The sequence below is a fragment of the Urocampus carinirostris genome, chromosome 8 (assembly GCF_059441175.1).
Source record: "Urocampus carinirostris isolate Australia breed hairy pipefish chromosome 8, RoL_Ucar_1.0, whole genome shotgun sequence".
NCBI classification, from domain to species: domain Eukaryota; kingdom Metazoa; phylum Chordata; class Actinopteri; order Syngnathiformes; family Syngnathidae; genus Urocampus; species Urocampus carinirostris.
This window is the reverse complement of record NC_142356.1, coordinates 29,731,060-29,758,173: the sequence shown is the minus strand read 5'-3', so window position 1 is coordinate 29,758,173 and position 27,114 is coordinate 29,731,060. Positions and strand designations below refer to the sequence as shown.

The 27,114-nt window shown below is 39.5% G+C and overlaps 2 protein-coding genes across 2 annotated transcripts in view; one reads left to right on the top strand and one right to left on the bottom strand.

The window, feature by feature from the left end:
* Positions 1-800: 800 nt before the first annotated feature.
* Positions 801-6,645, top strand: LOC148361553 (rho-related GTP-binding protein RhoU). The gene is made up of 4 exons (XM_088343155.1): positions 801-1,140; positions 3,163-3,221; positions 3,312-3,341; positions 5,443-6,645. Exons 1-4 carry the CDS (start codon positions 885-887, stop codon positions 5,977-5,979), a joined length of 882 nt encoding a protein of 293 aa, XP_088199281.1. The 5' UTR covers positions 801-884; the 3' UTR covers positions 5,980-6,645.
* Positions 6,646-10,724: 4,079 nt separating this feature from the next.
* LOC148361552 (sialoadhesin-like) overlaps positions 10,725-27,114 on the bottom strand; it is a 97,167-nt gene continuing 80,777 nt past the window's right edge. The window contains exons 2-12 of the mRNA XM_088342927.1: positions 16,481-16,865; positions 16,128-16,337; positions 15,699-16,040; positions 15,155-15,394; positions 14,510-14,776; positions 14,135-14,395; positions 12,995-13,095; positions 12,798-12,942; positions 11,018-11,198; positions 10,894-10,948; positions 10,725-10,811 (exon numbers count right to left, since the gene is read on the bottom strand). Of these exons, the coding sequence (XP_088199053.1) occupies positions 10,725-10,811; positions 10,894-10,948; positions 11,018-11,198; positions 12,798-12,942; positions 12,995-13,095; positions 14,135-14,395; positions 14,510-14,776; positions 15,155-15,394; positions 15,699-16,040; positions 16,128-16,337; positions 16,481-16,865 (2,274 nt within the window). The remainder of the gene's footprint in view (positions 10,812-10,893; positions 10,949-11,017; positions 11,199-12,797; positions 12,943-12,994; positions 13,096-14,134; positions 14,396-14,509; positions 14,777-15,154; positions 15,395-15,698; positions 16,041-16,127; positions 16,338-16,480; positions 16,866-27,114) is intronic.

Genomic DNA, 27,114 nt, shown 5'->3' with positions numbered 1-27,114 from the left:
GAGAATATGTAGAGAGGTATATGTTGACCAAATGCATACATGTTGGCTTTGCCCAAGAATTCAAGATTACTGGGAAAAATGATGGTTTGCCTTCAAGAAAAGTTTGGGATATACAATACCGAACACATTCAAGGTGCTCTATTTAGGCCATCTAACACAAGAAATATTACAGAGAAAGGATGGGTACTTGGTTAAACATTTACCAACAGCTAGCAAAAAAAATAACAACAGGATCATGGCACAAACAAGATCTCCCGACCGTGGATCAGTGGGTGTGCACTGTGGAGGAAGTATTTGTAATGGAGAGGACCACATCTCGAATAAAAAAACAGGACACCTTAATAATGGGAAACTGGATAGAATATAGGAAACATAAGGACTCCATTTACGAACAATGAAGACTGGACTTTGAATATGGAAGCTCTACCCCAACACTGCAATGTTGTTTCGGTTGTGTTTTTCTCTAGTTTTTTTTTGAGTTTATTGTTTTGTTTTTCTTCCCCCTCATCCCCCACCCTATCATTCTTTGTTTTTTGTGTGTTAAAAAAAGAGAAAAAAAAGCACAATAAGATTGAGTTGCAAAAAAAAGTATTGCATGCAAATGTATCACTCTACATACATGACAATTCTATAGATGTGTTGGAAACACCTTCGTCTTTCACTTTGCAATGGTTAACTGAGCGCGTTTACCACTTAAGCTTCTTAAGCCCGTGTGCACGTGCAAAGCATAATACCAATCAGGAGAAAGCTTGACCCACACCCACACTCAAGCACACACAGTTAATTTTGCGCCTTTACCTGTGGACAACAACGGTGAAGGATGTTGGAGCTCTGACATTCCTCACTCTTCTCCATCTCATTTTCCTTCTTTTTGCCCTCAAACGATGCTGCCTAAGGAGGAGTGCGACCTCGAATCTAGACGAGTGTCAATGCCGCTTTGCCCGCCAACCCCGCCGAGCCGCCGCCACTTTCCGCCGCACTTGGGTCTGAGGCGTCGGCGTTCCGGTCCCGTGCCCGAACGCCGTGTCAACTGTGTCCTGGTTGGAGATGGCGCAGTGGGAAAGAGCAGCCTGGTCATCAGCTACACCACCAATGGGTACCCCGTCAGATACGTACCCACCGCCTTTGACAACTTCACAGGTAATAGCTGTTTTACACCTTCAATGATGTGAGCTATGAGTTTTTTGATTTGTCAGCTTAATGAGTATAGTCACATCAGATGGTTTATTTTGTATGGGAAACAACTATCAATGTACAAAGTGTCTGATTTGAGGCCTCTGGAGCATTTTAATCCGAATTACTTAATATAGACCTATTTTTCTATGATCTAAGCATTATTGAACAAATTGACTGATCGCAACATCAACTGTGCAGATTTGGCCTCCATTAATAAAAAGTTGACTGAATTAATCCACTTATAACGATCACTTCATTCGTAACAGATATCGATTTCTAAAACCCATTATCAAACATAATGATCCCTTCACGTTTTGTATCTTCAATATTATTTTGTGAGTACTACGTTTTACAAAATTATTTTTATTTGCAAAACTGCCCCACCTAACACTCACTGACACACAAACACAGTATCAATTTGCGATCCCTGTACCAATTTTTGGTTCTACTACTTGAGGAAAAGTTGAGGTACCGGCGGACATGTTCTGAAAATAGCTAACCAGTGCTGAGTCATTGTGATTTTTCCAGTAAAAGGATTTTAGTTTTTGCCCGAATCTGTTTAACTATACTTCCAATTATTGACCTAGTTATAAAATAGTAGCAACATAGAAATTTCCAAATAAGCTATTTTACAAATGCAAAAAATATTGGGTTCCCTTTACGCTATTAAGTAACAAAAAGTAGCTCTCAGCATTAAAGGGACACTGTGTAATATTTGACCACTATGATGTTGCTGTATTGTGTCGTGCAACCAAAAACTAGTGCGGCAAAGCATAAGTACGATTACAAACTACGGAGAATCAAAGTACCCTAACCATACCATTCTATTTCTCATTTTTTGGGCCGGACTTTCACAAGGTTTTTTATTTTGGTCATCCCTGTGCAGCAAAATAGTGGAAAAGCAATGTCGGATCCCACACAGTGAGCCCGTGTTATGTAAAATAAATAAACATTTCTCCTATGAGTATTTCGAAAAATGAATATTTATGAGATATTTAATGTATTTCTGTATTGTTCTGAACAATATTGCTTTTAATGAATTACGTTCTTATTGGATTGTGCGAAATAATAGACAATGACCCTTTAATTACTGAATAATTGTAATTATGTTATTTTTTCCAGAAATGCAACTTTACAATTAATTATTATATAATATTATATAATATACTCTCAAATATTATACCTTGCTGATTGTAAATGAATGTAAAAACTGTTGTATTGTTTGTCTACATGTTTTGCTACGTGATGTAATTTTTTGGTAGCATTAAACCCTAGGATTGGAAGTCTGGGTCTTGTGGTTGCTTTTAACGCAAAACATATAATCATATTTGCTCATGTTTAGTTTTAAAGTATATTGTTTTAGCAAATAATGGATGGATGGATGTTTTAGCAGGTAGTAGCATTTATTAATTTGAAGAGCTTTGCCAACCAAACTTTGTACATCATTTAGAAAACTCTTGTTTATTGTGGTGTGAGTTGTGTAAAAGCAAAATATATAGCAAAAGCTAAGTTTGGGAGTTCCTTTTCTCAAAACAGCATGTTAATAAAAGCCGTAAAAGGTCTCTAGTTTAAAGTATCCATGAAATCAGCTTGCTTGAGCTAGCCAGGCTTGAGACAGCAATGCCATCAATGCCTATGGTAGCCTAGCTTTCCATATGATTTATCACAATGTTATATTTTTTACATAAATTGTGTAAAATTTCCCTGCGAAGGAATAGATACGGTATGTCATATACAACTCTATTGTGGCCTGTTTTTAATACAAAAACAACATGCACATTACACAAGGGACCATTAAACTCTTGTATAAATGTTACAAGTTGCACATATTTGAAATCTGATACAAAAACTATTTAATTGAATTTGCAGATTATTTTGGAAGAAACAATTGCACTCATTTCTTTATGTGAAGGTTTATTCCATAAACTTCAGTTAAAATAGATCAAATTCATATAAAATTAATGAAATTTTCCGCTATCTCATCAGCCATGGTGGTTGTGGACGGGATGCCGGTTAGATTGCAGCTGTGTGACACTGCAGGACAGGTACGTACAAATACATACATACACTTTCATATTAAACAACTGCATTGATGTAATTACATCTTCCTGTCCTTGTCTATTTTGTCACAATAGAAATGGGGAGCTGGTGATGAATCCATCAATGTAAGTATCAGTTGAGTTTCAGTCTTGGAACTGTGACTATGTCATTGCAGGGGTTAGTAAACTATGGTCTGTCAGGCTTTTTAATCCGGCCCGTTAAATGATAATATAAAATGGTTAAAAAAGTTAATTTTTTTCCCCACTCTTGTCCCCAAGTGCCCCCAAAATTTAAATAGCCAACTTCATTTTTCTTTACTTGCAATTTCTTTCAACAGATACTCATTCAGTCTTTCAAGATATTTATCAAATGTATTGAAACAACAAAACACCCAAAAACTAGCTGTGTGGCATTTTTATTTTTATTTGCATATGATCATATTTAGTGCTTGAAAATGGGAAACAATTTTATCTTTGCTTAAGTGCTGAGTGTTTCAAAGCCAATTTGATTAAATGGTCTATTTATAGATAAAAAAATGAAAAATAAATTGTACATATAGATGTCTGCATCTTTATTTATCTCTTCTATTCTGAAAAGACTTACCGTATTTTCCGCACTATAAGGCGCACCTAAAAGTCTTATTTTTTTTCAAAAGCTGACCATGCGCCTTATAATACAGTGCGCCTTATATATGGCTCAATATTAAATTCGCAAGGTCTCGCAACTTACGCAACAGCCGCCGACTCGATTTTCCCCCGAACGTGGAGTAGTCCGCGGTGTATGCTGGGATTTATATACCGGCGTTTCATTGGCTAACCAATGTGTCAATCATCATTTGAATCGATCGCTATTGGCTAAAGTTATTCTGAGCCTCGGATTGGCTAGAGGGCCAAAACAAACCCTGCAATTGGCCGAAAAAGATGTGTCAATCATCCGTTAAATCGATCGCTATTGGCTGAAGTTATTCGGAGCCTCGGATACGCTAGAGGGCCAAAACAAACCCTGCAATTGGCCGAAAAAGATGTGTCAATCATTGGTTACATCGATCGCTATTGGCTGAAGTTATTCGTAGCCTCGGATACGCTAGAGGGCCAAAACAAACCCTGCAATTGGCCGAAAAAGATGACTGAATAGCAAGCTTGCTAAACTTCGCCATAAAGAAACATGTTTCATTAGTCTGTATTTGTAAATATTTTACTCTCCTGGATTTACTACACTCACGGTTGTAAGAAGACCATGATTGCGTATCGCTATTGAACGTGAGAACTTAGGTGAGTTATGCGGCTTTATATTTTCCCGGTATCTTGTTTTAGAACGATCTTGATGTTGCTGTGATGAGTTGAGTGAATTAAACTCAATTCCAAGTGTTTATTGTCATATGCACAGTAAAGTTGCGAGCGAAAAAGAAAATAGAAACTAAGGAATGGTTGGCATTTCTTGAATTCCAAGACTTTAACCTTCCGAATGATATTTGAAATGACGCATTTAAGTGACATCGTACGGACACCGCATCCGCACGTGTCTACGACACGTATTTGCTTCTTTGCAAGCTTTGGGAATGTTAAGGGGGTAATCAGTTTGACTGAATCATCTGACTGTTTTGTCGACGTTCCCATTGTAGCGCCTTATAATCCGGTGCGCCTTATCTATGGAAGATATAGGACCAAAAACTATTTTTTGGGGGTGCGCCCTATAACCCGGTGCGCCTTATAGTGCGGAAAATACGGTATCCCCATTTTTGTAATTTATTATTTTTTCATGAATGGAATGTATTGCAAAAAAGGCCAAAAAATGAGTTACGTCTTTTTGAAATGGGAGAAACGATATGAGAAAAATTAGATTATATTATCCTTTTTTACTTATGTAGAAAAAGATAAAATCAATAATTTGTTTACCTCTTGACCTGGCCCTTTTTTCAAAATACAGCCAGTGACTGAAAAGGTTTGCTCATCCCTGATCTAATGAGTTGCTTGTTGCTTCAAATTTTTTGTTGTTGTTAATAAACAACTCAGCCTCTGAAGGCAATTTTAGTAAACAACATATGCTTGGTAAACACAGAATCTGTACTCTTACAGTTATGAACATATATATAATTTTGTCCATGATAAAAAAAGAAGTCTGCCATGTTAAATTGAGCCTTCCTGTTTAGTCTCACCTTTGCCATTACCAAAGAGCCAGATTGCACAAGAACCACTCCTGTTACTGACCATGTTTGGTCCTTCTCAGGATGAACTGGACCGCCTCCGGCCGTTCTGCTACCGGAACGCCGACGTGGTCATCCTGTGCTACAGCGTGGTCCGACCCACTTCTTTCCGCAACCTGAGCCAGCGCTGGGTGCCCGAGATCCGCCGGCACTGTTCTGGTGCACCGCTCATCCTAGTGGGCACCCAGCTCGACCTGCTCGAAGATGTCCAGGTGCTGATCCGACTGGCCCAGAACCAGGAGCGTCCGGTGGAATCAGAAGAGGCCCGGCAGTTGGCGCAGCAGCTCGGTGCTGCTGGCTTTGTTGAATGCTCAGCGCTGACACAGAAGAACCTCAAGGAGGCATTTGATTTGGCCATCCTGGCAAGCATGGAACAGACGCAAAATGCTGGTGTTGGCGCTCATATTGGGAGTGATCCTAGCCATGGTAGTGCACAACCGTTACAGAAACTGAGCCTTAAGAGGAAAACCCCTGACAAGATCAAGAGCCTATCTGAGGCCTGGTGGAGGAAGATCCGGTGTTTAGTTGGGGAACAGAATTGTGATCAGTTGACTTCGTGATCAGGTCAACACACTAACCAGAGGAATAATCCCCAAACTCAAGACAAAGAGATAAAATAATGTGTTATATTGATCAAAATGCAGCTATTACATTTCTAGCATTCATGTTGTTTAATATAGGATGTACTGTAAATGACATAATGCAAACTCTTTGGATATGTACCGGAGAGATTTCTTAAATGCTTAGTGAGACTTTGTAAAAATGGTCTTCAGAATACAAATAAGGCATGATAAAGTACATTGGATCCTCATTTTCAAAACAAACTCCTTGAGGCACCGAAGCTAATGGAAGAAGAAACATAGTTGAGATCTTGCATGCTGGAAACATTTCCTTGGCAAGGAAAATGACATTTCCCTGCTTCTGCTGACTGCACACACTTGGCAAGGACATCAATCTGTGAATTCTGTTAAGCAGTCATCTGAAAACATCAGGTTTCAATGCTTAAACATTCCAATAAAGTGACACTTATTCTGTCTTCTTCTTGGAAGACTTTCCTGAAGCTCCCCATGGACTTATTGTTACAACAGAAATATTTTCTCTGGATTTCCTTAACAAGGATTAGTGTATTACAGGAAATTGTTCAATATCATCCGTCGGTAACAATAAATTGTTGATTATTTACAAAAACTTGACCATTGTCAAGTATATGTGCTTTCTTCTAGTGATCAGCGGAGCAACTCTAATATTGTTTTTTTTTTCAGTAGATGGCAGCACATTGCGATTTGCCTTTTTGACGTTTTGAACAGGATGTATGCTAATTCATCCACAACAACATCTAGTGGTCAAATAATACACACTGTCCCTCTAAGCTACCTTGTAGCCTGTCTTAATTTAAAAGTTCAACAAATTTAAACTAGAGACAATATACAGTACATATTATAAAATCATTGTGCCTAGACAATTGTTCCATGATAAAGTGGGACTTGGCTTCATAAAGCTTGAGAAATACTGGGCCGGGCACTATTAAGACAAAGAATGTTTTGTGGAAGAAGTTGAGCTCACTAAACGTCAAGTGGGGATGATCTAAGATCCTAGAAGCCTAATTGGAGCCGACGATCCAACCTGGTCGGGATTAAGCAGCCATATGGCGCCTGATAGCTCTTCGGTCCTGGCTTCATCCCCAGCTTACCAAAGTGTGAATGTGAAAGCCGCACTATCGGTGTGTCAGTGTGTCACTAGCAAAGTGTGCGCTCCACTTTGGATGAACAGATCCTGTTAAGGAATTTCAAATTGCCACCTTTGAGACTGAGCTGACGTTCACACATAGCCACATGGATCTAAGATTTATCTAATCCTGTGATTTAGTAACATTTTTCATTTGTTCTGTTTTGTATTAAGTGTTTGGAGTAGCATGTTACTGTTAGGGTTTTTTAGGCCTCCTACCAGCAAAGTGCCCCAATTGGGGTTTGAACTGGGCACACCTGTGTCCAATCCCTACACACCTATCCTGAACCCTGTACACGGATATTTTGTACATAACAAGTTGTCGGATAAAATTTTTTTTCATTCCTACCACCACGTCACGTCACGCCTCATCACAACACACTCCACCATGTTTGTTTGTTTTTTTCTAGTTTCTTTGCTCCCAGCATTTTACAAATCTAGTTTTAGTCTTTTGTTTCTTATTTGGACTTTGTCAGACTGTCTTTGGATTTCATTGATCTGTGAACCCATGTTTGTTTGTCATCTTGTACATCCTAATTTTATTACATAAAATCCCTCTTTTTGAGCACCACTACCCCAGTTCCAGGTTCCCCCACATGGGTCCATCTCCTCTAAAACCATAACAGTTACAAAGGAATTTTCTTGGTAATTAGTACAAGAATGCATTAATTATAACTTGTGCTACTTTTTAAAATCAGATCATGAATTTCATTGTCTTCTGTTCTTTGGTGGTTCCTTTTTCACTCCGAAAGTAACATACAACACTCCATCGGCAACACATCGCTTAATACATTAAAGAAGGGTGGGCATGTTTATATAGCATGTAGCTGCAAAATACAAGTGAATACAGTTACAGTGGTTCAGTCTCAAGCAGAGTAAGAGGATGCGCAATTCCACCCTACTGATATTCCCCCTGCCGTAAAGTTGTATTTACAACTATAAAATAAAATACTGAAGTCAAGGGGTCAGTTCATATGCGTATATTTGATTTAATTTCACCAGTAGCAAACGGCAGGCAGTGCGTGGTTAGGGGGCGTGGCTTATACACGAACCGCTAAACCAATGGGGAGAACATGAGTAAATATTTTACTTTAAAATAATGTTGAATTGTGGACTTTCAATCTGTAAAATAATCCTTGCAAGACACCTCGCCCGAAGAAATAAAGAAAATGTTTTGAACAAAAATGGAGAATGACATTTTTTACTGGTTCGAAGACAAATAACAAAACGGATATGGAGTGTTTCGGCTGTGTTAGTTTGCCAGCTTTCAAGCTTTTGCAAGGCCAGAATAAATAAACTGGTGTACCAGATTTCTTTGATTATGTGGCTATTGTTAGGCAGTTTCAAGGGGTTGGCTTTAATGTGAGTACAGTATATACGAAATTTGTAGCTAGATAGTTACTTTGAATGAAGTATCTAGTAACTGTAACGAATTACAGTTTTCAGTATCGCCCAACACTGTTTGTCTTTCATGTCCTGCCTGCTTTAATTATGTAGCCACAGTTCCACCTCACTTCCCTTTGTTCCCTCATAAAGTTTATTGTCCTCAAGTGTGCCCTTATTTGCTTCTTCTCTGGTTGCTTGTCAGTTCATCACATTATCCATCACTTACTAAAGCCACCAAAGTATAGTCATTATTTTGTCAAGAGTTTTGGAGTAAGAACTGAAGTCAGTGTTTTCAAAGCTTTAAGCTAGCTAGCTTATCAAACAATTTAATTGTAATAAATAGCTTTACCTAGCAATATGTCACATGGCTTCTTGTCTCATTCATGCTGCAGGCCTGTTATTTAGAATTGTAATTAACTTGCTTGGCACATGGGATATGTTAAAATACAGGATGCAGAAAAGGAGTGCTAAAAAAGATTTGATTGAAATTTTTAAAAAGATTAAATATAAACCGTAAAAAGTGCAGTGACGTGTGGTAAGGTTTGTGTCTGGTGAGAACTGTCAGATTTATAAATAAAAGAACCTACAGTACTGTATATGAACTTTAGCATGGAATAAAGTGTATTATTGTCTTAACTTAACTTATAAATTAAGACTATACACTACTCCTTTTGAATAAAAGCATCAATATTGAAAAGGTTACTGGTTGGCTTGACTTGCTGTTGGCTTGCTAATACTATCATTAATTGTTTGGGGCTGTGGTGTGCGCCAATTCAGAATCGTTGGTCTCACTGTTGCCCTCTGCCATGAGGCAAGAGCACTGCGTGCCAACTCTAAATCTGCGACGCTCGGCAATAATCAGTATAACGTTACATACTAATGTCCTTCCATCGATTATCTGCACCGCTTATCCTCACTGGGGTCGCGGAGGTGCTGGGCCCAGAACTGGTTGCCAGCCAGTTGCAAGGCACACAGAGACATACAATTTACACGCTCATTCACAACTAGGGACAATTTGTACTAGCCAATTAACCTGACATGCATGTTTTTGGAATGCGGGAGAATATCAGCGTGCCCACGTGGGCACGGGAAGAACATGCAAACTCCACACAGGAAGGCTGGTAGCTGGATTTACACTCATGACCTCACAACTATGCCACTGAGGTGCTTACCACTAAGCTGCCTTGCCACCCGCCACCTACCAATTTGATTAATAATATTCATAATATAATGTGCAAATTAAGCAGTTCTGAAAAAGGAAATCCAACTTTAAAATAAAAAAAAGAACAAATTTAACCCTGAACAAATCTAACCATTCAATATACCGTATTTTCCACACCATAAGGCACACCTGATTATAAGCGGGCACCCCCCAAAAAATTATATTTATAATATGTTTTCCATATAAAAGATGCATTGGACTTTTAGGCGCACGACAATAAATAAAAGAATCAAATTGAAATAAATGATTTTATAGAACATAAATTAACATTATGACATCTAGTTTCATCAGTAAAATAATTTAATTTATTCATACTTGCTTTCCTTGCTCCAAAGTGTTCCCTTTCTCGCCAGCTAGACAGCTAGTAAACGTCAGCCAATTAGTTTCCAAAGAAACGGGGATTTGCATTGAGCGTTCGAAAGTTGGAGGCTGAGCTGCTGTCAAAGATCTGCGCTTTTTTTCTTCCTTTTTGCAAAAAAAAACATTAACATGTCAACCACAAGAGGGCATGTAAAGACCACTCTATGTGTTTCTTAACGGCGGAACAGAGAAAGTATGCAGTATCATTTGATTGCAACTTTGCATTTCGCATTTTATCCACCATAATTTCTGCTTTATACTTTCAGATTTCTGGCCAATTTAATGTTTTTAGGTGTGCCTAATAATCCGGAAAAAACAGTGTTTTTTATTTTTTATATCCATGATGACAGGTGAGGCACACCCATACCTGCCTCCCCTGGCAACAAATCACTGAGTGAAATGAAAGAAAAAAAATCAGCAATCCAAACCAGCTATTTCCAAGGCAAAATAAGATTTTTAATTTATTTTTAAGCATCATAGTTGAATATTGACAGAATCGCAGAACTTATGTTAAAGCATTAATAATACACAGATTTTGGTGAATACAAATGTTCAACCGTTAATGATGTATACCTGCACCAAAACAAGAACACAACGGGTAAAACGTTTGATTCAATGTTCTTCATGAGCTTCCTCCTGTTGATATTTGTTTGTAAGTATTGAGGAGAAGATGTTCTCATAGTCCTCATGATGACGCTGCTGAGGAGATATTAAAAATACTTTGATGACTGTGACTACACCCACAACCACGGTTGGCCATCTTGGCGTATGTTTATCTTACCTCTCCGGGTTTGAGCATGTTTGGTTGTATTCTGGGTATAGAAGTTGTCTGTTTCCTGGATACAGTCATCAATATCACATCATTGGAACAGTTAACACTGCAAAATCAAAGTTTGTGTTTGTACCTCATGCAGAGAGCCAGCAGGACCACCAGGACCAGGAGTACAAGTGTCACACTTAACCTGATGATGTTGTTTCTTAATGTTGCTGATGATGCTACAAATCGTAAAAGATGGCATTCAAGTGACACATTAAACACTTTAAAAGTTGGGTATCCTGGGTCTAAGGATGAACCTTTTGAAGGAACTAAAGATATACATGTGAACATTTCACAGTTGAATTTAGGTTGTGCTATTATTTTGAGAACAAACCAGTGTTGGGACTAACGCGTTACAAAGGAATGCAATCCCGAAAGGCAATTGCTATTTTCGGGAACAAGTTATGCGACGCGTCATTAATAACGTTTTCTAACTACCGGTACTGTCATTACTACGTTACTCCACTACTTTATAAATTGCAGATAAATAAGTATAGTGTCCTGTGATTGTTGATTACTCTTTACTTACGTTGTCACATACATGCCTAGTTCCGTCAAAGTAAATTCCCTGAAGGGTATCTATACTGACTTACATTATACAACTAAGTACAGTCATGTCGGCACAGAGTACGAGAACACTGAATTTCTTCTTATGTATGTATTTTCCTCATTGTATATACTCGCATCTATGCCGAATCTACGACTATAAAATAAAATATTAAAATCAAGGAGTCAGCTAATATCCACATATTTGGTTGTGTGAGTGGCTTATACAGGAACACCAAACTGACGGATATCAATGTTGCAAACATGAACCCAAGATTTATGGTGATAGTGTCCTGAATTATTTTTGCACTACACCAAGTCTGGAGAGAAAAAAAACGTTTTGAACATGGAGAAGGACATTTTTGAGTGGCTTGAAGCACAGAGACAAAATGGATGTAGAGTGCCTCGACTTAGTTTTGGACGCCAAGCTCTAAAGATTGCACAAGCCAAGAAATATGAAGGGTTCACTGCTTTAACAGGTTGAAGTACGCGTTTTCTTCTACTGTAGTTGCTTTCAGAGTCACGCTTTACTTTTGTGTGTCAGTAAACTTGGGTAAAAAGAGATCATTACACCCCAATGATGCGCAGCTGGGAGAAATCCCAATCGGACCCGCTGCAGCCCATCCTCATCAATGCAGCAGAGGTAAAAAACATCCCGGACCAGCCATTCAGCAGATAATCATTGACCAGTATGGTTTGTTGACACTAGTCCAGATTATTTCAAGTTTGCCCAAGATAAATTGTATACTTGCTCCAGTTCCTTGATTGCTTCCATCGCCTGTTTACCTGACTGACACGCCTGCTCTTTTTTACTCTGCTGTATTTCCACGCCACAGCTCTCCTAAAGGTACGGACCAGAGCTCAACCTGTTGCTACCCTACCTTCCCCCCTCGTTTTTAAGATTTCCCCAATAAATATAATTTTTGTGCTAATCTAAGTCTTCAGCCTCTTCCGTTCTGGGTTTCAGCATTAGTAGCTCTTCCAAAATACCTAACAGAACGTTTAGGCCATGACAGGCCAAGCCAGAATCTCTGGCGCGTTAGAGTATCACGATCTGGCCCCTGTGTGTCGTAAGGATAAAGCCCTATTCGCCCACACCGACCATATGATTATTCGACAGACCACATACTGGGAGGCTGTACAACATTTCTCTATGGGAAAGAGATGCCATGAACAATTAAATCACTGATCCTTGGCCTTTGATATCATCAGGCCATCGTCCTCTGCTTGTGGAGCAGGCTTCTTCTTTGTGGGAAAGAAAGACGGCATCCTGAGGCCATGGATACACTACGGTGTTCTTAATGATACGCCCAAGTGTTCACCAAGCTTGACATTAGAAACGCTTACCACCTTGTCAGGGTCCGTGAAGGTGATGAATGTAAGATGGCGTTCCATCCTCCCATGGAACTGTTTGAATATTGCATCATGCCCTTTGGACTCTCTAACGCTCCCGCCATCTTCCAAGCCCTGGTGAATGACGTACTCTAGGACATGTTGAAATTTTTTTTTTGTAGCCTACCTCAATTACATCCTCATCTTCTCTCAGAACCTGGAAAATTACTAACGACAAGTCCCCATGGTCCTGGAGAATCGCCTCTACGTCAAGGCCGAGAAGAGTGCCTTCCATACAGAAACGGTCACCTTCCTGGGAAACGTCATCAAAGGGGGGTGCATGCGGGCAGACCCCAACAAGGTCAAAGCCATGGTGAAATGGCCCCGGCCCGAGAATCGCACCCAGCTCATGCGTTTTTGGAGATTTACTGATTATTTTCCTCCACCCCATCAAAGGATTCAGTCAGGTAGCGGCTCCTCTCTGTGCCCTAACATCCCATGCTGCACCGTTTTTATGGTAACCTTCATCAAGTTCAAGTAGTAGTGCACCAGTATTCGCTCACCCTGATCCCAAGAAGCAGTTCATCGAGAAATTCGATGCCTCAGACACGAGAATCTGGGCTGTCCTGTCCCAGCGAGCGGAAGACCAAAAGGTCCACCCTTGTGCCTACTTCTCCAGTCGGCTCGAGGCAGCCAAGCGGAACAATGATGTTGGAAACCACCAGTTGTTAGCTGTTCATGAGAAACTCAGGGAGTGGAGGCATTGTTTGGAAGCGTTACAGACTGCCATTGCTCTTGTGTTAACTCCGCAAGAACCTTACATGGAGACAGCAAAGTGGTTGAATTCAAGACAGACGCTTACTAAGTTTACCCTCACCTACCGCCCACGATCCAAGAACGTCCGAGCTGACCTCTCCAGACAGTTCTCGCCTGGAGAGTCTAACCGTCCCCCAAATCCAGACAAGATTTGACTGGCGGATTGGGTGGTAGGAATGATGACCTAGGAAATCAAGTCTGCGGTAAAACGGGCCTTATGGGCTTACCCCGACCCAGGTAGGGGACCTCCAAACAGACAATCCCAATTGGACTAGCTGCAGACCATTCTGTTTACGGTGGAATTTTCAAAACTAAAGATAAATCAATGGATTCATTCATAAACAATTCTGTGACTTCAACCAAATGCATCAATTTTGGAACTTACCTTTGACCTCCGTATTTACTTTGGTCATCAACACACCAGAGCCTCAACTATCCCTCCATTTTAATATTGGATTTAAAACTCTATATTGACTCTTACTTAAATCATAATAATATTTTTTTTACTTACGCTGGACATCTATTAACAATGTTGAAGACTTGGCATGTCCATATTTATTGTGGGCCTTGCAGTAGATGCTTCCAGAATCTTGTGAACGGATGGAGATGAAACGGTAATTACTCTCTGCTCCCTGGAGCAAAATATGTCCGTCTTTGTACCAGGTGTAGCTAGCAGCTGGGTTAGCATCACTGTTACAACTCAGAACCACAGACTGGGCTTCATGTGTGACGTTTAATGGGTTTATCCACACAGAGGAGAACCTTGGAGCATCTGAATAGAGCATAATTCATTTGATTTATTACCATGTCTGAAACTCCTTGCCCAATTTAAAGTGAAAAAACAACAACTTTGGGGCAATGGTGATCTGAACGACCACTGACTCACATTTGACATCAATAGCAACAGTTTGTGATGTCCTCTTCCCCAGCTCATTCTCCACAGTACAGAAATACTCGCCCGAGTCTGAGGATTTGATGGACCTGAAGACCAACTCCGGGCCATTTCTCAGGAACTGTTGGTGTGAAGGACTAATCTTTTTGTACCAGTGGTGTTCCGCTAAAGTGTCATGGCTTCTGCAGTTCATAATCAGAGGACCTCCCTCCAGGATGTCACTAGGACCACTCAGCAATACCAAAGGGGCTCTCAGAGCATCTGAAGGAAGAGTAATGCACATGAAACTTTATAAGGCCATACTCTTCTGTACTGTTCATGCCAATCCTAATTACTTTTATCCAAAATAATGGAATGATTTTCAACCCAACTCTTATTTAATGGTTCGCAAATGGGGATATTTTAAAACACATTTGAAAATAATCTAAAACATGTTTATTTGTTTAATCAATTAATATTGGGAGTGTGATCTTTAAGCTAATGACCCTGCTCAATTTAGCACCACGGGGCTTCACAAACTACTATTGCCTTGTGAGCATGACTAAAACCTGCAAATGAAAAATTTCGAGAATAGTTTTCTTTGAAAAACTAGAAGATATAGCCGTATTAAACTCCCTATTTGATTAACTTAACACTCACATAAACGAGGAGAAGAACTGAGTGGATGTCCTTCTATATCACAGGTTGTGTAGTCTCCTGGACTTAAAACAATCTGGGCTTTGGTATTGTGGAAAGAAGAGCAGGGAACCACATGAACTCCGTTCAACGATAAGCAGAAAGACAAATCAGCAGACATTCTGCAAGTTGTGTAACACGAGACCTGAGCAACTAAGTGGAATTCTTCATCTCTCTGCACTGCGTTGACTTGTACCTGCAGAGCTGCCGACAAAGACAGAGAACAGGGCTGGTTAAGTTAATTCCATCTCTATACCATGGGGTAACCAACAAGGTCCCTGCAGGCATTAGGTATCCTCCTAAGAACCCCTGGGTAGCATAGAGACTGGTCCCAAAAATAGCGCCCTAACTGATTTATAGAATGATTTTTAAAAAATTAGTTATATCTGTTTTTCAACATATTGTTGACACAATCACGCTTTTTACATATATGATCAGTTCAAAGTAAAACAAAAATCCACAGTAACTGAATAATCAGTTCTGAAATAGTATCTCACTGCTTTTGTACCTGCAACTGTCAAGGTAGTTCCAGGTAAATGATTCTTCCATTCAAAATCTGATGCAATGAATTTGAAGTGATATTCGGCAGAATCACCCTCCATCACGTCTTTGATTCTCAGAGTCGAATGTCCGTCGAGTTCAGGAAGCACTTCAATGCGAGCGCTTTCTAACCTAAGATCCTGAGGCACGGAGGCATTTGCCCACAGGTGGTTATGATCCGGACGGTACCAGAGTTTGGACTTGACCTTATAGTAGCTGCTATAAGTGCAACTGATGTCCACTGAAGTGCCTCTGAGGGCGCAGATTGTTCTCATACTGTAATACACTTTGTTACAAGAGCGGGATACACCTTAAAAATAAGGGGAAGAAAACACTAAATTGTTGGCAACGGAATGGAGCTGGATGCTTCACTCAAAAGCATGATGTCTCAACTCACACATTGGAGGAGACACAAGCTGCTGGTGTCCCTTAATTGCACAGGAGTAGCTGTTTTTCGAGTAAGGTATTGGTGTGAATAATTTGGACTTCTCATCATGGATTTCTTCTCCATTCTCAAACCAGATGTATGAAGTTGGTGATCCAAGGCTGCACCTGCTCTTACAGTTCAGTGCTGTTTCATGAAGTCCATACCATTGCACACTGAGATCTGGATTTGTGTTTAAAAAAAAAAAAAAAAGATCTTGTGTTAACACTCATGTCTTTTAAATCATACAGGCTTAAGTCTCCACTTTTATCAAATGGTGATAATGGAAAATGGTTCAATGCTGAGGTTTTAACAAAAATCAGTACCAGTGACAGTGAGATTGATTCCTGGCATGACCGTGTAACTTTCTCCACTCAGTCCATTTGTTATGAATCTAAACTTGTACACGCCCGAGTCGCTCTTTCTCAGATCTGTTATCGTACAGCTGCACCAGTTGCCATGACAGTCATAGTGCAGTCGACCGGCGTACTGAGGATTCAAGCTTAAATCTTCGAGCTGATGGTTGTTTGGTTGGGTGAACCACAGTGTTTTCTCAACACTCGTGTCTCTGCCATCTATGGTTGGGTATGAGAAATAGCATTGGAGGTCCACTGTTGCTCCCGTCAATGCACAAACTTTGATCCAAGGGTATCTACCCCCCCAGGGTCTGTCCTCCACATATTGGACCACTGGAACAGACAACAGGACAAACTAATTCAACATCAAGATAGCAAAAAATATTGAAGTGATGGGAAATATTTGTAAATTGTAGATTCCTGTTGAAGGTCAATAAACATTCATTCAATGGTATTTTATAAACATTAAAAAAAATAGTTTGAATAGTTTTACTGATCATGTTTCACGAACAAAGAGAAACAAGACCAAAATGTGGGGATGATCATGAAGTTAATCAAAAACTCCTACAACATACCCCCCCTCTCCCTCCTGCTTAATGTGTTCCTCCCCAGACATGCAACAAGTAAGACAAAAGCAGATAGGTCATAAAAAATAATTATAAGGGTTCTTGGAACTCATTTGGTCAATGTTAACGCATAGTCAATAGAGAAAATATTCAACTTTTTAAGGGCACCTCAAACAACCTACCCTACCTTAAGGCAAAACACTGGTTTGCCCACTGTCAGTAAAGTTTAACAAGAAAAGCAAAAAAACAAAACAAAACAAAAAACACTCTTGCCTTTTTTCTCACCCTTGTGCTTCTCATTGGATACAGGATCATTGACACTACCCTCAGAGTAAGCCACGGTAGCTGTGAAAATTCATAAAAAAGGCAAGAGTGCTTACAACCTTGCTACGGTATAATGGTACCACATACTCCTTCCGAAAACAAACATGTAAACAATTTCTAGTTTGCTCAAGCTTTTACTGGCCTTTTTTATTATTTCTCCTGCAGCCAAAGTTAGCCATTTGACTCCTGTCTACTCCAGCTCTAGCTGCTTTATAGCTCGGTCTATTATTGTCGCTCATGGGGATTCACACTGATTATAATGTCCTCTCGCTTGCTGACATGACTTTTTGTTCAGGCGAAAGAAGATTTGTAGGTACCAAGGATGATTTTAGGTTTAGCGCTTTGGTTGTGCTGAGCAACAAGAGTGTCAGGCTGGTTAAAGTTTTTCTTTTTCATTTCACTTAAAGCCCAAGTGTGTAATATTTGACCACTAAATGACACTGTGCTGTCTAATGCCAACGGAAACCAGTGCCAAGAGCACAGCAAGATGAAAGACAAACTAGGTGGCGACTTCTCAGTTGGGATTCCCCTATGTAAAATAAATTCTCAACCTATCATTTTTCACAAGACTTATCATTGGTATGATAGCTCGTGTATTTTTGCCTAATATTCAAATCTTATTTTTACTTGATTTTTTTTTGTACCACTAGAAGGCACTGAATATTTCACACTGCCCCTTTAAAGTGATATAACATACTCACTGTAATGCACTGGAGCCTCCATAGATTCTGCCACTATGCCCCAAGTGACAATAGCCAAGCAAAAGAGGAAGGGGTGGGGGTGTGGTACTAGGGATTAAGTGGACTGAACCATTCCAAGGCAGTGGACTATTTCTGACACCATGTTGTTCACATTTTTACTTTGTTTTACTTTAAAAAAATATTTAGCTAGCGTTTACATCATATTTAAGCCCCTCATGTCCCTTGGGAATAGAGAGTTTTTTAAATGCTATTATTTTGGGGGTTTCTTGGTTTGAATTTGAGGGTGCTTGAGTACCCCCAAAACCGGAGGTAGGCTTTGAATTTTGGCCTCCTCCTGTAGTGTCCTTTATCCAATGCTTAGCTGCATTCTATGCTACAGCAACCTCTAGCGGTTACTTTTACACACTGTCACTCCAACTAAATGCTAAAATGATGAACTTATTCTTACACTTCCAATAGGGACTGAAAATTGTTCTAGATTGCAAATTTTTTTTTTACTTATGAATTTGTTTATTCAGTGAGCCGGAAGAAACCCTGTGATCAAAAGTATTTTAAGAAGCGTCTACTTGCCTCCATTTAATCTGTGTTGATCTTTAGGTGAGATGTTGCAATCAATGTGAATCACATTTCATGTTGTGCTAATTCTCAGCGGCACCTCAGCTCTCGATTGCCATCAGTGAACGGATGTCTCAAACTGCAGGAAGTGAATAAATGACTACAGCAAAGGTGGGGAGCAGGAGCTATAATGACGATACCGATCAAATTGGGTCCCATCAAGAAGAAGTTTGCCTCTATTCGGCACTTTCACACAGGATTTGGGCCTGGGACAAGATAAAAGAGTCCATGATCTTAGAGCCCTGATGCGAAATGTCTTGTCTTTGGGCATAACTATTTTGATTGAAACACTTCCAAATTTCAATTTGAATGTACATATGGAGGGTGGATTATTAAGTGAATTAACAACATTAACAACATTGTCCTCACCCATATTATGTAATCACTAAAAATAATAAACCATGTCGTTACCAATGCCAAGACTAAACCTATGCCCTTGGTCAAGATGAAGAATAAACATGTTTTGAAAGGGTTCCAACAACTGCAAGTGCGGTAAAATAATTTTACTTGTAGGGTTTACAGGTTGAAAAAAAAGCAATTGAGCAATGCATAAAAAGTAGACGTTTTTTCACAGCACAAGTTCAGACATCTTTAGACTAAATGACTTGCCACAATGTTGTCCTTTCACCTGAATATGAACATTAAATCATCCAAATTTAATGCAAAGTGCTGTATATATTCTTTGAATAAAACAAAAAATAGAACATCTACCGGCAGCACGGCACTGCAGTGGTTAGTGCGTGTGCGGCACAGTTCTGAAGTCATGAGATCCAACCTCCTGTGTGGAGTTTGCATGCTCTCCCCCTGCTTGCGTGGGTTTCCCCTGGTCACTCCGGTTTCCTCCCGCATTCCAAAAACATGCATGTTAGGTTAATTGGCCAGTCCAAATTGTCCATAGGTGTGAATGAGCGAGTGAATGGTTGTCTGTCCCTGTGTGTCCTGCGACTGGCTGGCAACCAGTTCAGGGTGTCCCCTGCCCACTGCCCGAAGATAGCTGGGATAGGCTCCAGCACCCTACTGAGGATACCTCTCTCTCTCTCTCTCTCTCTCTCTATGTATATATATATATATATATATATATATATATATATATATATATATATATATATATATATATATATATATATATATATGTCTCATCTCATCAGCTGCACCGCTTATCCTCAGTAGGGTCGCGGGAGTGCTGGAGCCCATCCCAGCAATCATCGGGCAGTGGGCAGGGGACACCCCGAACTGGTTCCCAGCCAATCGCAGGGCACACAGGGACAGACAACTCACTCGCTCATTCACACCTAGGAACAATTTGGACCGGCCAATTTACCTGAAATGCATGTTTTTGGAATGTGGGAGGAAACCGGAGTGCCCAGAGGAAACCCACGCAAGCACGGGGAGAACATACAAACTCCGCACAGAAAGTCTGGAGCTGGATTTGAACCCACGCAGGAGGTTCCCAAGACATGAACTGTGCCGCACATGCGCTAACCACTGCGCCGCCGTGCTGCCCGTATATTGATGTATATATATATATATAATATATGTGTATATATATATATATATAATATGTATGTAGGTAGGTAGGTGGCAAGGCAGCGCTGTGGTTAGCGTGTGCGCGGCACAGTTCTGAGGTCATGAGACTGAACCTTCCTGTGTGGAGTTTGCATGTTCTCCGTGTGCTTGCATGGGTTTCCTCCGGGCACTCGGGTTTCCTCCCACATTCCAAAACATGCATTTCAGTTTAGTTGGCCGGTCCATATTGTTCCTAGGTGTGAATGAGCAAGTGAGTTGTCTGTCCCTATGTGCCCTGCGACTGGCTGGCAACCAGTTCAGGATTTCCCCTGCCCTCTGCTGGGATGGGCTCCAGCACCCCCGCGACCCAACTGAGGATAAGCGGTGCAGACAATGGATATATATTTACGGTGTATATAACGGAACATAAGAAGTTGAAAAGCCCCCACAATTTAGAAGTAAAGCGAAAGTTGAAAAAAAAAAACCTCATTGCTTGAATGATTTCAAAACTCAAAGTTAACGGACGAGTCCTACCTTGTACAGAAAATAGGAAAACATAAAACCCTCTTTCTGCGGTCCAATGCATTATTGTTGCTTATCATTTACCAATGCGGACAGTAAATCATTGGCAAGATCATTTAGAAAGCACTTCCTCATCCCCTCCGTGACAATTATTGAGCATACCTCCGTGGTGGGGGAATGTGCACTGAAGGTGCCACATTTGGTCAAAATGTATATAAAGGCTATGCCGTGATTAGAAAAATTGTGGAAAACTGAGAAAGCGTAGGTGTTTCCAAAAAATCTACAGTAGTTGTAATATTGAAATGGAAAACATAATTCCTAGCTTTCCAAAAGGTTAAGTCTCATTTATTTGTATAGTCCTTAATCATAAAGGTTTCATAAACAGGACCTTTAAAAGTTGACAATAAATGTTGCGGTTTGAAATTATGTCAATTGTGACTGAAAAGATATGCCCGCAGTAAAACAAGTGTTACTTTTGGTTATTAAAAATTATTATACCTTCGTGCTATTCGGTTTGTATAGGGACGTTTTTTCCATACAAAAACCAGAGGTATTTAAATATTTCTCAAAGTCTTAGTATACGCTGCATGCTTTTATGCAGCACTTTGAGTGGAAATTTATTGCCTGAAATACTGTGAGGTAGAAAAGATTTTAGGTTAGGAGCGGAGGTAGGCAAACTATGGCCCGCCAAACAAAAATCGTCCAAATATAATCTACCAGTATATAAATTTAGAACTCAAAATATATACATTTTTCTGTACCAACTTTGTCCCTATTGTGCCTGCAACAGTAATACTACAACATTACTGCAAAACTAAACATCCAATTTAAAAACAGGGTCTAATATATTATTTTGTCTACATTCTGATAAAAAAAAACTTTAGGAATACTAAAAAAATACCAACACAGTTGAACTATGATACAAAAATACTATTAGAGAAATATCACAACAGGACTACCACAACATACTGGAATACTAAAAAAATACCAAAGAAATACTACAAAAATATCACTAATAATACAAAAACAACTACTGTAATACTGGGACAGAAATATAACAAAAAGACTTCTACAGAAATATTACGACAGAAATACTACAAAAACAGAACTACATTAATAGTACAAAAATACTACATATATTCTACAAAAAACTGTACTATGAAAATACTGCAAAAATACTATTGTAGAAATACTACAAAATACTTCAACATAAAATTACAGTAATGCTATAGATTTACCTGAGAAATACTACAAAATACCACAAAAAGAGATTTCAAATAATACTAAAAAAATACTACAGATATACTACAAAGTATCTACTATGGAAAAACTACAAACTACAGTAATACTACAGTAACACTACAAAATTATGACTATGGAAATACCTCAAAATACGACAACAATGCAACTACAGTAGTAGTACAGATGTACTCCAAGAAATCTACTGTAGAATGTAATACAAAAATAATACTACAGAAATACTACAATGAGGTGTTGGAAATAAATTGGCTGGAACCATCCTGGCAATGGAGTATTGCTGAAGCTGCGTTATTCACAATTTTGTTTTGTTATAATTCGGTTTTCTTTTAATCTAGCGTTTTCCATCATATTTTAGCCTACCCTGTCCTTTATTAGAAAAAACAGAATTTTAAAAATCTTATAACTTTTGGGTGTACCTGGGGTGAATTTGGGGATGCTTCAGCACCCCTCAAAACAGGCTGGTTACGCCCATGCTGTAAAGTCTTCTATTGGAGGGACACTTTTGCTTGATATCTCCGATTTTGTGCAAGGTTTGACGGCTTCTCAGTTAGCACATTCATATGAGAAAATAGTGAGGTACTTTTTTTAACTGTATTTTGTCACTATTCGAGCGCTCTCTGCTGGATCTGGCGCCACAATGCAACATCGGCACATAATAAAATCATAAAATGCGGCAAAATATTCAACTCCCTGATTAAAAATACTACAATTACTACAACCATTATTATTGATCCTTGCAATTTGTTTAACAGTGCAAGGTTTTAACACTGATCTCCTATTAATTTTCACCATAAACAATTTTGATATTCATATAAGATGCATGGCGAGTTCCATGACAGTCAAATGCACCATTTATGGGAGTGTTTTTTTTCATAAATGTAAATGTAGCAAACTTCTTTTGTTCTTATATTTATCTGTATATGGAGAAATTTCAATTCGAGTGACCTTTTAATGCCTTATCCATTTTTCTTTTCCCGTTTATGGCCAGAAGCTCCAAATCCTCCACATTATTTGAGCAAAAATTGAAGAAGAGTTTCTCTTTGGATATTGTGTGCAATACTATGTGCTCTGATTACATGCAACAATATCCAAATGGTTATGTTTTGTTTCATCCACATTATTTTTATTGACGCCAACTTTTGTGGACCACCTCTTGTAGTTTATTGTTTCACCATTACTTTTTGTTTTCAGCCAGTGGTTTCAGTCTTTTGAGAAGGACCTTTAGCATAACTTTACTTGCATGGTTGATGGGACTGATGGTTCTGTAGTTGGTGCATAGTTGGAGGTGTCCTTTCTTTGGTAGCATCATTACTAGCAATTTTGGCCATGCAGATGGCCACTGTCTTTTTAGTTCAGCCCCATTTTGTATGAAGTCTGATGGGATTGCTGGAAAGTTTGCATTCTTCAGCTAAGTAATTGCTGCCTCTACTTTTTCATAGAAGATTTATTGGATATATGTGTGTCTGGACTGAAATATGAAAAAAGTATTTACACGACGTACTATGATGGCACGCGTACATTGGATCACTCCTGCATGTGCTAAATTCTACACCACACTGATTGGCCAAGCATTGTCACATGATCATCTGCAGCCAGTGATGGCGAGGCGGGACATGCCAACGCAGCATGAGTTGGAGTGTCTTGACCTTCGTGGGAGGGGTCCCACCGACACCCTGAGACTGACTCACTGAAACCTTAGGGTCCGATCGAACCCAGGTTAAAACCCACAAAGTGAAATTCCTGTACCAAGCACAATAAACCAATGAAAACTGCTTGCGCAAACCTTCTTGCAGAATATGCTGATGGATAGGAGCGGGACCATCACCATAATATTAGATTAAACTTTCTGATGGACCAAGATCTCCACCACTGGATCTTGAGAAGTATGCTCCCCATGTATTTGGACCTCCGGTCTGAGAACACGAAGATACTCTCCCCGGTCTCACAAAACCCATGCTCAGCAGAGTATCCTAGACATGCGCTGAGTTTTACTTGCCGACAAGGGCATTGCAAGATTGATTGCTTTGTTCCATCGTGTTCCGCCATCTTTCTGGCCGCTTCCGCTTTTCCCTGGAGCAAGCCCTTGTCCTCATAACCTCGTGCCACCTTATCACATTATATAAATGTTCCTTACTTTTGTTCTCTCAATTAAATCTAAGATATGACCAGTGTTGTGTCATGGGTTCTAAATAGTTCATACTGTGCTTTTGTGTCGCAGTTCTAGCTAAATTAGTTCGAGTTGGGCTTGTTAACAAGACAGTCCTTAAGAGAGTTCAAATAACTCTCATATAATCTTCCCGTGTAGATTAATCAATGTCCTCCACGCACACGCTGCAGGGGTCTTCCGGGAAGGGTTAAAGTGGGTTTGAGTTATGGCAGCCATTAAGATTTGGTGCACATTGTTACATGCTAAAGCAACAGTGTCATATTTCTCGAACTGAAAAAAGTGCTGCGTCTATCTATCTATCTATCTATCTATCTATCTATCTATCTATCTATCTATCTATCTATCTATCTATCTATCTATCTATCTATCTATCTATCTATCTATCTATCTATCTATCTATCTATCTATCTATCTATCTATCTATCTATCTATCTATCTATCTATCTATCTATCTATCTATCTATCTATCTATCTATCTATCTATCTATCTATCTATCTATCTATCTATCTATCTATCTATCTATCTATCTATCTATCTATCTATCTATCTATCTATCTATCTATCTATCTATCTATCTATCCATCCATCCGTCCGTCCGTCCGTCCGTCCGTCCGTCCGTCCGTCCGTCTGTCCGTCCGTCCGTCCGTCTGCAATATTATTTCATGGATTTGTTTTATTCATTCATGAATCCTTCATTTATTTTTTGATTTGGTGCATTATTCGACCTCATATCAAGACCATGTGGTGTAATTCCTATTTTTCAGCTGGAGGTGCATGAAGCTGTTTTTGTACTCGTTTTTGAAAATACAAAATGTCTCAAGTAGGCAAGGCTAAATAGGCAGTGGATGAACAGTGTGCTATTTGGGTGACCTCAAAAGGTTTTCTTTTGTCCTTTTCCAGGGGCCATTCAAAGATAAGCTTGTCGTAGAGAAATTGTGGGACTCCGACCATGTTTGAAGCACATAAACGATACAATTTCGGCAGGGTCATTGCAGCTATGTTTGATGCCTTGCTATAAACAAAAAACGATCGAGTAACCTCCTTGAGGTGGCCGCAAACCTTTTTGAAATCATTCTTTGGAGTCTTTTTAAGCTGGAGTGTTTTCTTTTGAGCATGTGCACATCATTTTTAAGCGTGTGTTGAATGGTTTTCTCGCCATTGACCTAAAAACAGCATGAGAGCTTGGCAACGAGCCAGCCAATGTGGCTTAAATCCTCTTTTCGTCTCCCTTCACCCAGCAGCCTCTTCTCACCCGTCCTTCATCTTCTGGTCCGTGTGCACGTGCTTGGCTGTCAAACATCACATGGACTCGCAAATCCCCGTCAGGGCAGATGAGAGCGGAATATTCACAAAGACTTTCCTTCCGTGTTCCTTTTTCAGTAAGGTGCCTGGGGGACGTCATTAAAGCTGTTAGCATGTGAGATGTGTGAGCATTGAATGTATGAGGAGACGCCTGTTAGTCTGCATAGTGTGAGAATAAGTCTCAAAGATATTCCATTACCTAATCTTGCTCCGGGAGAAGGCGGTGAGTGTTAAGGAAAATTACAATGACTGCTTTCATGATTTCAATCAGTTTCCGTCCATACAGAAGCAGTCAGTGAAAGGTGGCCAGGGGAACCTCCAAGTAATTTGGTGTCCCCTATCTAAATAGTGATGTGGTTTTCGTTTGATATGTGTTTAGTAATATCCCTAAGCTGAGTTTATATCTGTTTGAAACGAGTTTAAAAAAAGCCTTAAACGGCTGGATGGCTTTGTATGTCTTTTTGGGTGAAGATTTAAAACACTTTATGGAGGATCTTCACATGAAATCCGTCTTTTTTAAAAATAAAGTTAATAACACAGGTAGGTTTAAGAAAAAAAATCAAGTGTCACCAACTATGTGCCCCCAAAAATCTTGGGTAGCATGCTGACAGCTTCCAAAAATAGTATAGTTATCTTAATTTTCTCATAAAATTGTAAATACAGTATAAACAGTAGAAACCATTTATACAAAGGGTTCAAAGGGACAGTGTGTAATATTTAATGGCTCCTAGTGGTACAAAGAGTTTTCATTCTGTAAAAAAGAAACCTTGCTCTGAATACTAGGCAAAAAAACATGAACTATCATACCAATGGTAAAATTGTTCGAGAAATTTGTATTTCTTTTAAACAGTAGAATCCCTGCTGAGGTTGCCGCAATGTTTGTCAGGCATCCTGCCGCCATGCTGTGCTGTTTGGAACTGGCCCTTACTTGCATCAGACAACACAGTGCCATCTTGTGGTCATATATTACACACTTGGGCTTTAAGTCAATAATGTGTTTTTGTATTATAAACCATTAAAGGAACTCTGTGTAACATTAGACCATTAGATGCCGCTGTATCGTGTAGTGCAACTAATAACGAGTGCTTAAACGGAGGGGTGGTCGATACTGGGAATTTTAGTATTTTTCCTATCCAAGTAAATGCATGACACAATCGATCGATACCGATCCGAAACAAATACTTGCTTGCAAATGTGATGATCATTGAATAATGAAACTCTCCCCTCAAGTTGGTTTATATTTACAATAAACACAGCACAATGATTTTAGTCACAAAAATTATTAGCAATTAACTACAATCCAAACATAATAGGATAACAAATATGAATACAGTATTTCTTTTACTAAATTTCTATTAACTGTTGCAGAACAAAAGCAACGTGTCAAATAAAAAAAGCAGCAATATAACAATAAATATAAATATAGGAGGGCAGCACGGCAACGCAGTGGTTAGTGCGTGTGCTTGCGTGGGTTTCCTCCGGGCACTCCGGTTTCCTCCCACATTCCAAAAACATGCATTTCAGGTGAATTGGCCGGTCCAAATTGTCCCTAGGTATGAATGAGCAAGCAAATTGTCTGTCCCTGTGTGCCCTGCCTGCGAGTGGCTGGCAACCAGTTCAGGGTGTCCCCTGCCCACTGC